At 52.1% G+C, this 14,482-nt stretch overlaps 1 protein-coding gene across 3 annotated transcripts in view; it reads right to left on the bottom strand.

Annotated features, from left to right (window-relative positions):
* The window catches only part of KIFC1 (kinesin family member C1), a 103,395-nt gene that overhangs the window by 29,880 nt on the left and 59,033 nt on the right, over window positions 1-14,482 (bottom strand). For all 3 annotated transcript variants that reach the window (XM_069635212.1, XM_069635213.1, XM_069635214.1), the window contains exons 12-13: window positions 638-805; window positions 142-280 (exon numbers count right to left, since the gene is read on the bottom strand). In XM_069635212.1, coding sequence (XP_069491313.1) covers window positions 142-280; window positions 638-805 — 307 coding nt within the window. The remainder of the gene's footprint in view (window positions 1-141; window positions 281-637; window positions 806-14,482) is intronic.

The following is a 14,482-nucleotide window of genomic DNA, read 5'->3' as shown; positions in this document are numbered from 1 at the left end:
AAAAAATCCTAGTTCCCCATCTCGTTTTATCTTCAATATAAGGTCCCGATGTACTTTGCGCCATATGTACTTTAACAGAGCCCAATATCTTTACAGCAGGGAACGCAAGCCATTACCAGTTTCAGAACTCCATATACTCACAGGAAGTCTTGACATCGCGGGTCTCGTTCCTCCCCTCGATCCTCAGCTGGAAGACACTGTGGCTGCGGGAGGAGCGATCATTGAGGACAGTCTTTGCCACAGAACGGTTCAGCTTCGCAGTGCGGAGTAACTTGTGCACCTAGAAGGCATGAATCAATGGGACATGCGTAGGAAAGCCAAAGAAACCTCTTATTCTAAAAGGGAGGGTTTGGAAATTCTGAAAGATTAGAGCACCATCACCAGCTATGAGATGGGGTAATCTCCTTGCGAATCATTGACAGAGTTACAGAAGGGCTCAAGTGGTGGTGTTTGTGTGCGGTAGAGATTTAAAAAAAAAAAAATAAAAATAAAAAAAAAAAACTTTGTGACAGTGAAGAGCCAACCACTAAACACATGTCTGGTTTGCATTTTTAAAAACATTTTATTCTTGAAAAAAAAAAAACACATCGACTTCCTAGTCACTGATGGTGCAATGATATACCCACTAGATATTTACCTCCTCTTCACTTGAGACACCGACATAACGAAGATTCGTAACCTGCAGCTCGTCACTGCTTGGGCTCACGCGCTTTATGTCATACTCTACGTTTTTCTCTGGTTTGCTCACCAGGAGGTCCCGTATGGCCTCATTATAGATTTCCAGGAAATTGGCTGTAAAGGTATACTGAAAAGACGACAAGAGAAAGTGGTAAAAGGGAAGGATAGGAGAGAAATATCAAGATGGAAGGCATGCAAGCATAAGTGAGCATCAACTGGGAGCAAGAATCCAAGGGGACACTAATCAAACGGGGGAGAACTTGGCACACCATGCAAAGACAAAGTTTCTCACAGTACTCTTAGTCCTTAGTCCCTTTTCCTCCATCCTTGTGGGGCATCCGCCAACATGGGAACTGTTTGTAGCAAAAAATTGAGATTCCCCTTTAAAAATTAGTAAAGAGTGCAGCCTCAGGAACGCCCGCTGAGGCCCGCTCTCCTGCGCTTCACCTCCGACCCCTTTGAATACATCAGACGCTTCGATACCTGCTACGCTTAATACATATTAGCCATTTGCACATAAGCAGGGGACGGTGGGTGGGACGTATGGAGTAAAGGGGACCAAGTACTGTAGTCACTACAGTGACTAACTAATTACTCAAACGTCCCGTCCCCTTTCCTCCATCCTTGTGGGGAATCCACCGAACAAAACCATAGGGCGGTGCTGTAAAAACCTGCCTCATTTCTAGGAAGCAAAAAGGTTTTTCAGAACCGCCAAACAAAACTCTGCATCGTGCCTAGAGCTGGTGTCCAGTGAGTAGTTTTTACAGAAGGCCGAATGAGTGGCCAAGTTGCCACCTTGCTGGTGACATCCCAAAAAGCATGTCTCTGAAATGCGACTGCCGTGGCCTTGGCTTGGATCATGGGCATGAATCCCCTCAGGGTCTGCCTATGCCTGTGTACACCTCCAAAATGGCCTGAACCATTTAACAGGCGATGGAAGCCTTGGAAGCATGAGAGCTGGAGGAGCCCCCAAAAGTTACGAACAACGCCTCAGACTACCTGAGGGATTTCATCCAAGAGAGAAAACGCTACGACCCTCTTGACATCCAAGGGCCCTGACTGCGGGTTCGGGAAGAACACTGGCAGGCAGATAACTTGATTCAGATGAAATGGAAAGACCACCTTGGTGAAGATGTTTGGGCGAGTGCGCAAGATGACCTTGTTGTGAAACGTGGTAAAAAGCTTGCAAGACGACAACATCTGCAATTCACAAACGCTGCGCGCGGAGGTGAAAGCCACCAGTAAAACAGTCATCAGTGTTGCCAAGCGGATGTCCACAGAGGCCATCAGCTCGAAAGGCTTGCACGGCAAAGCTACAAGAACCACACGGAGTTCCCAAACCGTGTGCGGCGTATACACCAGTTGAAAAAGCCTGGACAACCCCTTTAGTTGGCCTTAACCACCGTGTTGACCGCAGAAAACACATGCTCAGGGGAATTCTTCAAAGCCCCAATGGGCACCAAATAAATGCAGCTAGTATCCACCTGAACTCCAGAACAAGCCGGGTGCGCTGAAAAAGCCAGTACGTCATGCAGAGGACTAGTGACAGATTCCAAACCCTTATCACGAGACCAATGGCAGAACCTAGAACATCCTTGGCTATACTGGAACTGAGTGCTCAATCATGTTCCAGTGGTCATCTGAAAATTGAGCATGCTGAAGCCTCAGCTGGTCAGGAACCAGGCCGCCCGCTCTAGCCTGGCACAGATGCTCTGCTGCCCCTCCCCCTGCTGCCCCGCCCCCCCTGCTGCGCCAGGAATCCACCTTCAGATCACCAGCGGGGGATGCACCCTGAGAGCACAACTGCAGCAGATCCAAAAACCAGGGTCTCAAAGGGTAGTGGGGCGGAGGGAGAGAGGGGGGGGGGGTGAGAGGGGTGCAATCAGAATGAGGCTGCAACCTACCGAAGCCCAAAACTTGCGGGGTGTCTGTTGGAGCAGTGGGGTGGGTGGGAACACCACTTGCAGCCATGCCAACAGATGTGGAAGGCATCTCCCAGATACAAACCCCCCCCCCACCACCCAGATACCATCCAACCCATGAAGCAAACCCTCGAACAAAGGGAAAGCTATCACGAGGTGGATATACTCGAAGATTTCCTTCTATTAGTGGGGAGGTTGGAGGGACACATGGAGGAAAGGGGACCAAGAGTATGTTAGTCACTACGGTGAAACTTAATTAATTACTCTTGCGTCCTGTCCCCTTTCCTCGATACTGCATGGGCGATTACAACTGATTGTAGCCCCAGGGTGGAGAGGAGCCCCTCCTTGAACAAATAGGTTCCCGAGAACCGCCTGTCCGAAAGCTGCATCAGATCTAGATCCGGCATCCAAACAAGAATGCTTGCAGAAAGCTGAGGGAGAGGCCCAAGTCGCCGCCCTGCTTAGGACTTGCCAAGGAACATGAAACTGAAATGCGATGGCCGTTGCCTTTGTCCAGACCGCGTGGGCATGCATGTTGGTCGGGAGTGGCTTGTGCTGGCCCTCAGCACTTTCTTAGATGGCCCAGACCATGCAGCGAGATACGGAGTGAGAAACAGGGCATCCGATTTACATAATCCCTTGGTCCTGTCTAAGTAGAATTTCAGGGCACGCCCAACATCCAGGCAGTGCAGCACTCTGTGCATCGTCCTTAGGATCAGGAAAATACGTAGGAAGGACAGAAGTGGAAAGCAGATGGCACATTGGGCAGAAATACTGTGTGTCCCCGCAGGACTTTTTGTCCTTGTGAAAAGTATATGGTTCCGAGGCGACCAGTGTCTGGATTTCGCCGACTCTACGTGCCAAGGTGAGCAAGACTAGTAAGGCTGTCTTGATGGTGACCAGCCTGATGTCCACGGATGCCATTGGCTCGAACGGTTTGTGCGCCAGGGGGCCCAAGACTATGTTAAGGCCCCACACTGGGTGCAGTTTGACAGGCAGGTTCTCAAGATCCCAGGGTACACTAAGGTTTTCACATAAGGGCATACATTCTGGTTTCACCATCACCGTCTTGTGGCCAATGCTGGATTTGACTTTGATGAACTTCATTGATTCACGGTGCATCACCCTTTCTCAACTCTCGTGCTCGACTTCCTTTGCATCTTGTACTCCTGGTGGCCCAGAATCATGCTGTTCCCGTTTTCATCTTGTATCCTGGCTTGCTACTATTGACTTCTGCAATTGTATTCGCTCTCACCTCTTGCTTCTCAACTCTTTCACTGCTTACTCTCGGTTCTCTCCTCGCCTTACTTTCATCTATGCACTTTATCAGAATTGTCCCTGGACCTAGTATGATAGCAACCTCGTCTGTCTTCTCCATCCCCTTACTTGTCTCCCCCAGCACCCCTTCCAACACTATCGAAATGTCGTCAGGCCTAGTACAGTAGTCGCCTGTCGGTTTCCATTTCCTTCCCACTCTCCCTTATCTATGTCTTAGCTCTTGCACTATCTGAAATGTTGTCAGGCCGAGTACGATAGTTAATTTCACATCCTTACTGTTCATGGCTGTAAGAATGTCATTGTATTTTCCCTTGTTCCCTCCCTTGAAGCGCTTTTAAACACAAGGAGTATAGGCGCTATATAAATAAGCCATCATATATAAACTTTAAAGGGCCATTTAGGTATTCATCTACATGGAGAGGTACAGGTGTGGTGATTTTAGTTTGTATGGGTTATGGTTTGGAACTAAGAAACCTTTCCTTAATGACGTTTGCAGCAGGAGGCCTTTGTTTCCCAAGGCAAGAGGGAGCCTCTATTCAGCAGCAGTGATTGGAGGAGACTGGCAATGAGGTAGTTTGGAATTCCACTGGGAATTCTAAACTGCCTTTCATTCAAGAAAACAGGTCACAGTTTTACAGTACAGCAGAATTTGTAGAAACATTTTGAAGAAGTTATTTCAGAAAATGTAATTAGAGAAGGAGAATCTCTCAGAAACTGAAGCAGCAGTGAAGTCAAAGAAAATGTGTACAAAGGAAGAAGGCTGTGTACAGAAGAAAGCCAAGTGCCAGTTATATTCTTGCTTCGTTGTAAAGGAGCAGTTCAGTAAGAGCGCAGTTAGTTTTTATTGTTGGAACCACGTTCTATGTGTTGTGAAAGACAGGCTTTAGTTAAAGTATTTGAACAGCAGTTAAGGCGTTAAGCCTTTTGAGACTGCAGCAGCGGAGGGTCGTTGCCGATGTGTGCGCGCGATTCGTAAGAGCATTCATCACGTCGCTTTTGTTCGGGGCAAATGTTAATCTATTAATGAGGCGCGCAGATCTTTGCTGTCGGGGTGCGGTGTTAATCTCATAACAGTGTTTATTATACTAAATACTAACGTTAGTTTACCATAGTAAACCATCCATATCTGCTTTGCTCTGTTTCGGGCAAGCTAGAGGAAAGGACCGGCAGTCGTGCGCGTACGAGCCACGCTGTGTATTCCTTGCAGACTTTCTCCAACAAACTGTTGATTTCGTCTTAAAAACAAGGATTTTCTCAGGAAGCAGAGTTTGGCGAATCATTTAGTCACTTTGGTACTAGGAAGGAGCAGTCTGAAGCAGCACTTTCGTGAGGTGACAATCACCTTTGAAAAGAATGAACAGAGTTCAGAAAGGTTCAGCATTAAGCAAGTATTCTGAACAATATCAAACCTCTACCTTTTGGGCAACAACGAGAGCTGCCATAAACTGAACGTTAATAGAGCTGGCAGAGCAGTTCTCGAACAGCAGGTAAAGAGAACTCAAATATATCTGCGCATTTACCGATGAATCAACAACTTGCACAGCTGTGCAGTCATGACAATTGCTTTGAATTCTCATTGACTAATTGACTGAAGAACCAGGGTGAAGAGCAGAGTGAAGTAGCAAATGAACGAGACATCTGCATCAGCTGTCTAGAAGAGTAATTCAAGACTGGTCAATCTCCTGTTTCATATAAAAGAAAGCCAATCTCCAGTTTCATATAAAAGAAAGCCCATCAGCTCAGCAAGCATAGGTTGCAGATATTTGAGGGTCCAAGAAGGGCATGAAGATAAGGTAAGAGTGGGTTGGGAGACATGTGAAAAGTAACTGCTTTTACTGTGATTGATTTTAGGTCCTCACAGCACTAGCCTTTGTGAATCAAGACGAACCCAAGCAGAACCAGTCCAGGAAGGATGCAGGAGCAGCGCGTGCAGTGAAGATCTGCGTTCTTTATTTTATCCCAATTCCCCTTGGGAATGCCAGCTTGGTAGTTATATCTGCTAAGACTATTGAGCAGGCAGAGGGGAATGTGGGGGGGAGGGTTGTTGAATTCTGGTGGGCCATCATCACACCCGCAGGAAGTTTGACTGGACCCGACACTGGTAGAGCCTTCCGAGTCCCATCAGATGTTTGACGATAGGATTGGAGAAGATGCCCTCCTCCGAGTTCCAGTAAGCTCAGATGACTGCGAGGCAGGTGTCTACCCGCACGCCAGAGTGGGCGAGGTGCGTCGAGAAGGAGAGCACATCGTCCAAAGTGCATGCCAGGGAATTCATTTCTTTGGAGTCTGCCCAGGGGCAGAATCTGTTCCATTTGCTTTTGTACTGGGCCCTGGTAGCCTTGCTCCTAGCGCCCTGTATGATCCCCAGATTCGCCTGTGAGAGGCTGAGGTACTGCAGCGTTACCTGCTCAGGTACCATGCTGTGAGGGCCAATTTCTGTGGCACGGGGTGGATGACTGTCCCCCTGTTGTGCCAGCAGATGTGCTGGGCCCGTCGGGAGGTGAATCGGGGGCATCTCCGAGAGGCTGAGCACCTCCAAAAACCATGGCCTGGCCGGCAACAAGGGAGCTATTAGAATGTGGAGTTGGTGAGACTCCTTAATTACTCTGAATCTGCGGTGTGGGCAGAAAGGCGTAGGCCTTCATGCCGTCCCACTGGAGGTGAAATGCATCATCCAGGGAACCGGGGCCCTGTCCCTGCCAGGAGGCGAACTGAGGGCATTTCTTGTTGTGCCAGGTGGCAAAGAGATCCACGTGGGGATGACCCCACCTGTTGAAGACCCCACCTGTTGAAGATCTCCTGAACAAGGTTGTTTAGCTGCCACTCGCGATTGTCCAATCCCAGCCTGCTGAGCCGGTCCGCCTCCAGGTTGGATTCCCCTGGGAGGTGGACTGCTGTGAGGTAGATGTTTTCCAGGGCCCACTCCCACATGCTGATTGCCAGTCTGCACAGAGGAGGGATCTGGTCCCTCCCTGCATGTTGACATAGTACATGCTGGTCTGTTGTCGGTCTGGATGAGGACAACCCTGCCCCTGAGCAGTGGTAGGAATGCCCTGAGCGCTAGCCAGATAGCGTTCAGCTCTAGCCAACTGATGTGGTATTCCTGCTCCTGCCGAGTCCAGGTACCATGGGCCGAGAGATCGTCCAGGGTGGCTCCCCAGCCCACTAGCGAGGAATCAGTGGTGATGGCGGCCTGCGGGGTGGGCGGCCGGAATGCCTTGCCAGGCCGTAGTTTGCAGTCTCTGGACCACCAAGTTAGGTCCGGGTGGAAAGTTGATCTTGGATTGAGAGCCCCACTCCTGGTTCCATGAGGCCGTTAAGTGCAGCTGAATCCCTCACCCTTAGTCTTGTGTGCGGGTCAGCTAAAAGGATCGCTGCCAGTAGACACAGGATATGTTGGTACCACCATGCCGAGGTCACTTCTCTGCTGAGGAAGTGGGCGGTGGCCCTCTTGATGGCCGAGGTTTTGTTCTCCGACGGAAATCCCTTCTCGGAGCACGTGTCCCAGATGAGGCCCAAGAATGTCAGAGTAGGCTGCAACTGTGACTTCTTGAGATTGAGCAAGAAGCCCAGATTGTGCAGTGTGTTCATAAGGCCATGGGAAGAGTGGTGAACCGCTTCCGGAGATGTAACCCCGACAAGCCAGTCGTCGTGGTATGGGTAGATCTCAGGCCCCCCTGGTTCTTCTTCTGAATGGCAAAAATCCTGGAGTAAAAACCAAAGCCTCGCTGGGAGGCTGGGACTTACTCCACTGCCTGGCTCTCTACGAGCAACTGGATTGCCACCAGAAGAGTTGCTGTCCCAACCTGTGGGAAGGGAGGAGGGAGGAGAGGCTGGGATAGGGAGGCGGTACTCAGAGTATACTACGGAGAAGGTCCAGGGGGCCTCGTAATTCTGGAGCCAGAAATGTGCATGGAGAGCAAGCCTGCCCCCCACCAGAGACATGTGGGCAAGAGGGGCGTGTCATGCCTTCTTTCCCTCAGAGGCTGTCGCAGAGGAGGGGGGGCGGGGGGGGGACTGGAAAAAGCACTTACTGTGGCTGGGATCATCTTGCAAATGCCATTAGAAGGGCAAAAGCACTGGCGGGCCCTGAGCTGAATCAAAGATGGCCGCTGGCCTGGCAGGCTCCACCACATGCCTCTGCCATTTTAAAGCCTTGCGCCACAGCCTGGATGGGAAGATGCTGAGGCCCTGAGCCAAGAGAGTCCTCAGACAAAGGAAGGTACAGCTTGGGGTTTGCACCCAAGGGTTCGTAGCGCTATATAAATGCTTTATTATTATTACTCCCCCGCCCCCTTTTTGTTGCTTGTGCCGGTTCAACGGCGAGCAGTCCGGGTGACTGGATCTATGTTGCTGGATGACGCGGAACCCTCTGTACGCACAACCCCTATCTGAGCGCTGCTGAGATGGGTGTGGTCTTTGTAAGGCTGGATCAAGACTTGGCCGTCTGAGCCGATTTTCTTTTTGTCCAGCTCTTGGTCCGTGGAGGAGTGGTAGACATCCAGGTTGAATTTTGTTGCCCAGAGCCAGGTTGTCCTCATGTCCGTGGCGATACAGATGGCACGGCCAGAGGTGTCAATATGGCCCCGGTGGATTCCATGAGGCCATGCGCCACCAGTTTGGCCTCAGCTAGCCCCACCTTAAAGCATGATTGGCGAGTTCCGGTAGGAAGTCTACAATTTCCTGTCATAATCTTTGGTTGGCGGCAGCCAGCATGGCATCGGTCTGACGCAGATGTAAGGAAGCGTTGGACTAGAGTTTCTTGCCATACGCCTCCAAGATATTCTCCTCCTTGCCTAGCAGTGCCGCAGGGGAGAAGGCCGAGGACTGGGGCTTTGAGTATAGTGGTGCCGCAGCGATCACCGAGGAGTGTGGTTGAGGATGGGCCGAAAGCAAGAGTGTATCGCCCTCCTTCTGCCTGTACTTGCCGTCCAGGAGTCGATGGACCGGCTGGGCTGAGTGGGGTTTGAGCCAGCCCTTTTTGGCCAGGGATACTACATCGGTCTGCATAGGCATGCCCCATTTGGCAGAGGGGCATTGTGTTAGCACTTCCACCAGAACCCCCCCTGCCAGCTTCTCTACCGCAGCTTGGGGTAGGCCCAGATACTCCGCCAGGCCAGCAAGACGTTTGTGGAAGGCCCTGGCTGAGGATGGCGTGTCTGGATCCTCGTCCTCATCCGTATCCTGTGGATCTGGGGGATCCTGTGGAAGAGGAGGAAAAGTTGGCGTCGGAGGCTGGGGTACACGGACCACAGCCTGAGGAGGCAGTGCAGGCTGAGGAGTCGGCTGGGGAGCCGGAGCAGGCAGCTGTGCTGGGGCGCCGACTGGGTAGTCTGTGGTGCCGCTAGAATTGCAGGAAGGACTTCCCTCATGGCGCCTTTGAGGCCTATCCGAGGTGACTTCATAAGGATGCTGCCGGAGTAGCGGGACGCTGCTGGAGCCGCTGCGTACCCTGCCCATACGGACACTAAGGAAGGTGCCCTATGCAAATGAGGGGGTAGACTGTAGGCCAAATACCTGGTTGAGGCCAAACCCACCTTGACACTCGTTCTTCGCCGAATTCCTGGAATGGCTTCGGATGGGCGCCTCTTTCTGGCACGGCGGCCATTGTGTCGAGCTGCCTGCCACATGCCTGCGACATGTTGCTTGGCCCGCTGGGCCAGGCCTCCTCCAAGACTCTTGCGTGTGGATCACGAGGTCTACCCTGCTCCTTGGGCCTAGGCCCGGTAGGTGAGACACCCTCGACCCGGGGGTCAGAAGAGCTGCGTAGGTGCCCCCTCGAACGTACTGCCGGTATTAGGGTGTAGCCCCTCGTCCATTGTGCTGGTAGAAGGGCGGAGCCCCTCCAGTGAAGACCCGGTATCAGTCCCTCAACACTGTCACCAGGAGGATCCCTCGGCCCGGAGGCCGGTAGCTGCAGTAGCCTCGGTGCATGTGCTGGTAGAAGTACCAGACCAGTCCCTCCCACGCAGGAGAGTCCCTGGGAAGGAGTCTCCCTTGCGGGTTGCAATGGAGAATATCGGCCCTACCATGGGCCTGGTTTGATGCTTCACAAAGTTCTTGAGGTCCTCTGGAGGCAACTTCTGGAAGAGCTCCCTCCACCTGGCTAGTCTGTTTTTCAGTGCTTTCCAGGACAGCGAGTCACACACTGAACAAGATTGCCAACCATAGTCTGGGCCAAGGCAACGTAGGTTGAGGGTGTGGGGGGGTCTGAAGTTGGGAAGAGCCCGTTGCAGGATGGACACCTTCTGAACCCTTTAGAAGTCGATATGCGCCGAGGAGGATCGCGACACCTGAGGACAGAGTACCTGAATGATAAAGACAGAAAAGGAGTCCACCAGGGGGCGCAGGCTGCATGGAAGCCTGAGAGCTCAGCTCCCGCGGAACCAATGGTAGAAAGCGAATTTCAGAAGTTTGCCCAGGCCGCAAACTACAGACACCGGTCATCTCTGCAGAAGAAGGGGGTCCTGCATTGCTGGCCGGTGTCCCGATTAAAATCGGACGGTTTTGCCCGGTGAAATCTGCCAGCGCAGTGGCCGCCCCTGCCCGCGGAGGCCCTCAGGAGAGGAGTGCGATGTGCTCGTTGGGTCGCCTGAGGGCACCAGACATTACAGCGACGGTACGAACAATTCAGCCTTGGGCTCCAGCAGGGTGAAGGATCATTGCGGCGTGAACGGGGAGCCCCCAGACTGAGCTCCGGCCCTGAGGAGACTCTGGCAGCAGCGTTCATCGTGGAGTGCTGAGGAGAGCTGTGCCGGGTTGCCCCTGGCCTTTCTTGCCCCCCCCCCTCCCCCAAGAGCTGAGCGGTGCGCTCTGCCCCCCCCTGACCCTGCGTGTCTGCACCCGTGCTCCCCTGCGCCATACTGGCCCCCCACCGGAGTGAAGAGTGGAGCAGGCGCAGCCAGGTAGCGGGGGCGGCTTGCCTGTAGCCCCGACGCAGGCTGGGCGAATTAGCAGAGGAAACCTCCGGGGCAAACGCCATCAAGCCTGGCCATGAGGTAAGGAGCGCGGCTGGGCCGGGGAGGCTCCTGATCCAGTAGGCGCTGCAGGGGTCAGTGAGGAAGTGGGGGAAGCAACTGTCCATCTGCTTTCCCCTCCCATTGAATTATACCCCAAGGCCTGGAGGAACAACTCAGCACAGAAATCCAATTGAGCGGAGGCCCTATGCTTGGAGCACAGTGGCGGCGGGTTGGGGCTGAGCCCACCACCGAGAGTGGGCAACAAAGACTATTAACCAGTCACGAGGATTAGAGACTGCGATCTGGGGATTTGGGCCCAGCTACATGATCTGCCAAGCAGAGGAGCCACTTCCTCCCTCCGCAGGGGAGACTAGCTTCATCCTGCGCCTTCCCCTCAGAGAAAAGGCGGTTTTGCCCCCAGGAAGACAACAGCCAAGGAGGTGGACTGGTCCTGTGAAACCTGATGAGTGGAGGCCCACCCCAGGCTGCGAGGGCATGCAAGAAGCGGCAGGCAGTTCCCCGGAGGAGTGTTGTCTATTGAGGCCGGAGGGCAACATGCAGCATGGGACGAGCGTTGATGGCATAGCCCCCTCCCGTGGCGCATGGTGAAGAAAGCAGGGGCGCAGAAGATAAAGGTCACGTCACAGCCTGCATCGAGAACAGTTGCAAGACCAAAATCACACCGAACGCTCCAAAATCCAGCCCGCAACTTCAAAGGCTCATTCCTGTGGTGGTAGCTTCCTGTAGTGACACGCCCCCTTTTGCAAGGAGCAATTGCAAAGTCCCTGCAGCGGCACACAACACAGACTCTTTATACAGCAGGACACAGGCCCCTCTACAGTTCAGAAGCTGCAGAAATTCCACATGGAGTCCGCAAACCTGGCCTCTCCCGCGCCGCGCCCCAGGATGACACGGCAATCCCAGGAGGCGACCAGGAACTATCAACTAAAGTTGACATTCGCCTCCTGCTGGGAGAAGTGTGTGCGTTTAGGACAAGCATGACCACGATGGTCAGTGTTTTACAGGACAAGATTCATAAGATGGAGGATAAGGTAGAGGCTCTGGAGAACTCCCAGCAGTCGGCAGATAAGTAAAATGAGGACGGAGGGCTATTTCCAAGAGCTTGAACAGAAGAACCGGGATCTTGAAGCAAAAGTTGATTTGGTGAATCAGGAAATAAGGGCGAATACAAGGCCACAAGGAATCCCCAAATGAGACTCCTGCTTCCCTAGAAAGAACAATCAAAGCCCTCCTAGCTTCCATACTTCCCTCTCCAATCTCGCCTCAACTGGAATTTGAGAGAGTCCATCAGGCAGGCTGTCTCCCCGGCGGACCGAGATCAGTCCTGGCGAGGTGCCACCATTACAAGCATAAAGTAGATATCCTCCAGAAGGCGCAGAAGTTAGAAACAATTGACTTTGAGGACTCCAAAGTAAGGATCTACCAGGATCTCTCAGCCGCCACCCTAGCGCAGACAAGAGCATGCCGTCCCATCACCCTATGGCTGCGAGAAAGGAACACGAGATATAGGTGGAACCACCCGTTTGCCTTGATAGTCTTGTATGGAAACGTTAGAATATAGGGTCACCACGAGGGAGGAGGCAGAGGGAGTTCTTCATAGTCTACAAGCAGGGTTAAGCGCAACCGATGGGGAAGAAGCCCCCCCTCATCGGAGCATGCAAGAACCCCCTAGGGCCCCTGGCGACAAAAAAGCAAGTCCAGAGGAGGCAAGAAGTTCCAAAGGTTGAACACCCCCTGACGGACTCGAGAGGGGCAGATCGCGCAATCTAGAATCAACTAAAGCTGGGCTGGGCATCATTCAGCTGATACAGAGTGACCGCTTAAGACTTGTGTTTCAAAATGAGGGGGAACCGTAGGTTACTAGGGACAATACCCGTTGTGTGGCCCTATGTTAACATCTGGGGCGTCTCCGCAGTTGAAGAGAACACAGTTGAACGTTTTCTGGTTCTTTCTTTCCAGCTTACATTTTCTTGGGGGGGTTGACTGTAGCTGGCAGTCCAAGAGAATCATTATGCAGAGTGAAAATGCCGAGGGCACGACCACCAATGAAACAGGCCGGGAAGCTGGTGAGAAGCCCGTTTAAGAGAGATGATGGGGGCTAACGCAATTAGAGTAGGTTCCCTCAATGTGAAAGGACTAAACTTGCCACAAAAAAGGGCCATTCTTAGACGCACTTTCAGATTAGCTAACCTCGACATACTATTTGTCCAAGAAACAAAACATAAGCAGTTGGGAGAATTTGTAGTAAGAGGGGGATCAATATGGGCATCTGGGCCTCAGCAGAAAGGAGGGTGGGCATGCTATACCGGGCCCCCCTGGGGCTACAAATAACACGTTTGCGCAGAGACCCAAAGGGTGCGTTTCTCATTATACAAGGGTCCATTGGTTCCACAGCAGTCACGCTGTGTTCAGTGTATGCCCCCAATGCTCAGCAGCTATCTTTCTGCAAAGACCTTCTGATGACCCTAGGGGGTGGGGGGTGTCCCGGTTATCTGTGGCAGGGATTTTAATCAAATCACAAACCCGAACTTAGATTGGTGGTCATATTGCGTGGGAGCTATACGCCCCCCTTAGCCCCCCCCGCGACAATGGAGCCTTTCAGGAGTTAGTTGCTGCACATCACCTCGTAGACACATGGAGGACAACACAGAGTAAGGCCTATACATTTTATTCACCACCCCACCAAACCTTCACTCGCATGGTTTATATATTTTTATATGGGTGCCTAGAACGCCTGATCACAGATGCAGCAATTGAAGTGGTGGCTTGGTCAGACCACAATATGGTCGCTGTTGGCTTAGATCTGGGGCGGAACATATTGGGGGATAAAAGATGGATATGCAATGATACACTATTTAAAGATAAGCTCTTCCGGGAAACGCTAGACAGAGCGATAGGCAGCTTCTATGAGAAACACGGGTGAGGCCTCCACCCATACTGTTTGGGAAGCCGTGAAAGCCACAAGAGGCTTAATTACGGCGCAGGGCTCCTCAGTCAAAAGATTGAAACTGAAGAGAGCCCGAAGTCAAAAGGTTAATTACAGAAAAAGAAATGGCTCTTGCTGGGGAGGAGGGTGACCTCCCCGAGACAAGCGACGAGATTAGAGCCCTTAGAAAGGAACTAAAAGATTTGGGAGAGCAAGGCGTTGTCTAGCCTGCAGTTTCTCAAGCAAAAATATTTTGAGAAAGGGGATAAAGCACACACTCTTAGCAGCTATGCTCAGAAGGGAGAGAGCAGATAGGGCGGTTTTGAAGGTCAAGGCTTCCTCTTGTTCGATTCTGATACACCCGGCAGACATCACAGGCAGATTTGCCCAATTCTATGAGCAGCTTTACACATCTGACACAGCCCCAACCCCTGAAAGCAGTGAGGAATACCTGTCCAAAGTAGTGTCCCCTGTACTGACCGATTAGGACCGAGATAAGCCGAATGGCCCAAATACCACAGAAGAGGTTGATCAGGCCATTACCGCCCTGAAGGTGGGTTCGGCGCCAGGAGCAGATGTATTTACCCCAGCCTATTATAAGAGATTTAAGGGTGCTCAGACGCAGTTTCTCGCCTTGCTCTTTAACAGTGTTTAAGAGTCCGGTCTAGCTCCCCCTTCCTTCACAGATGCAAGAATTA

The sequence above is a fragment of the Ambystoma mexicanum genome, chromosome 13 (genome assembly GCF_040938575.1).
Source record: "Ambystoma mexicanum isolate Mex_15411 chromosome 13, UKY_AmexF1_1, whole genome shotgun sequence".
NCBI classification, from domain to species: domain Eukaryota; kingdom Metazoa; phylum Chordata; class Amphibia; order Caudata; family Ambystomatidae; genus Ambystoma; species Ambystoma mexicanum.
Note: the sequence above shows the minus strand (reverse complement) of the source record. Positions and strands in the feature narration are given on the sequence as shown.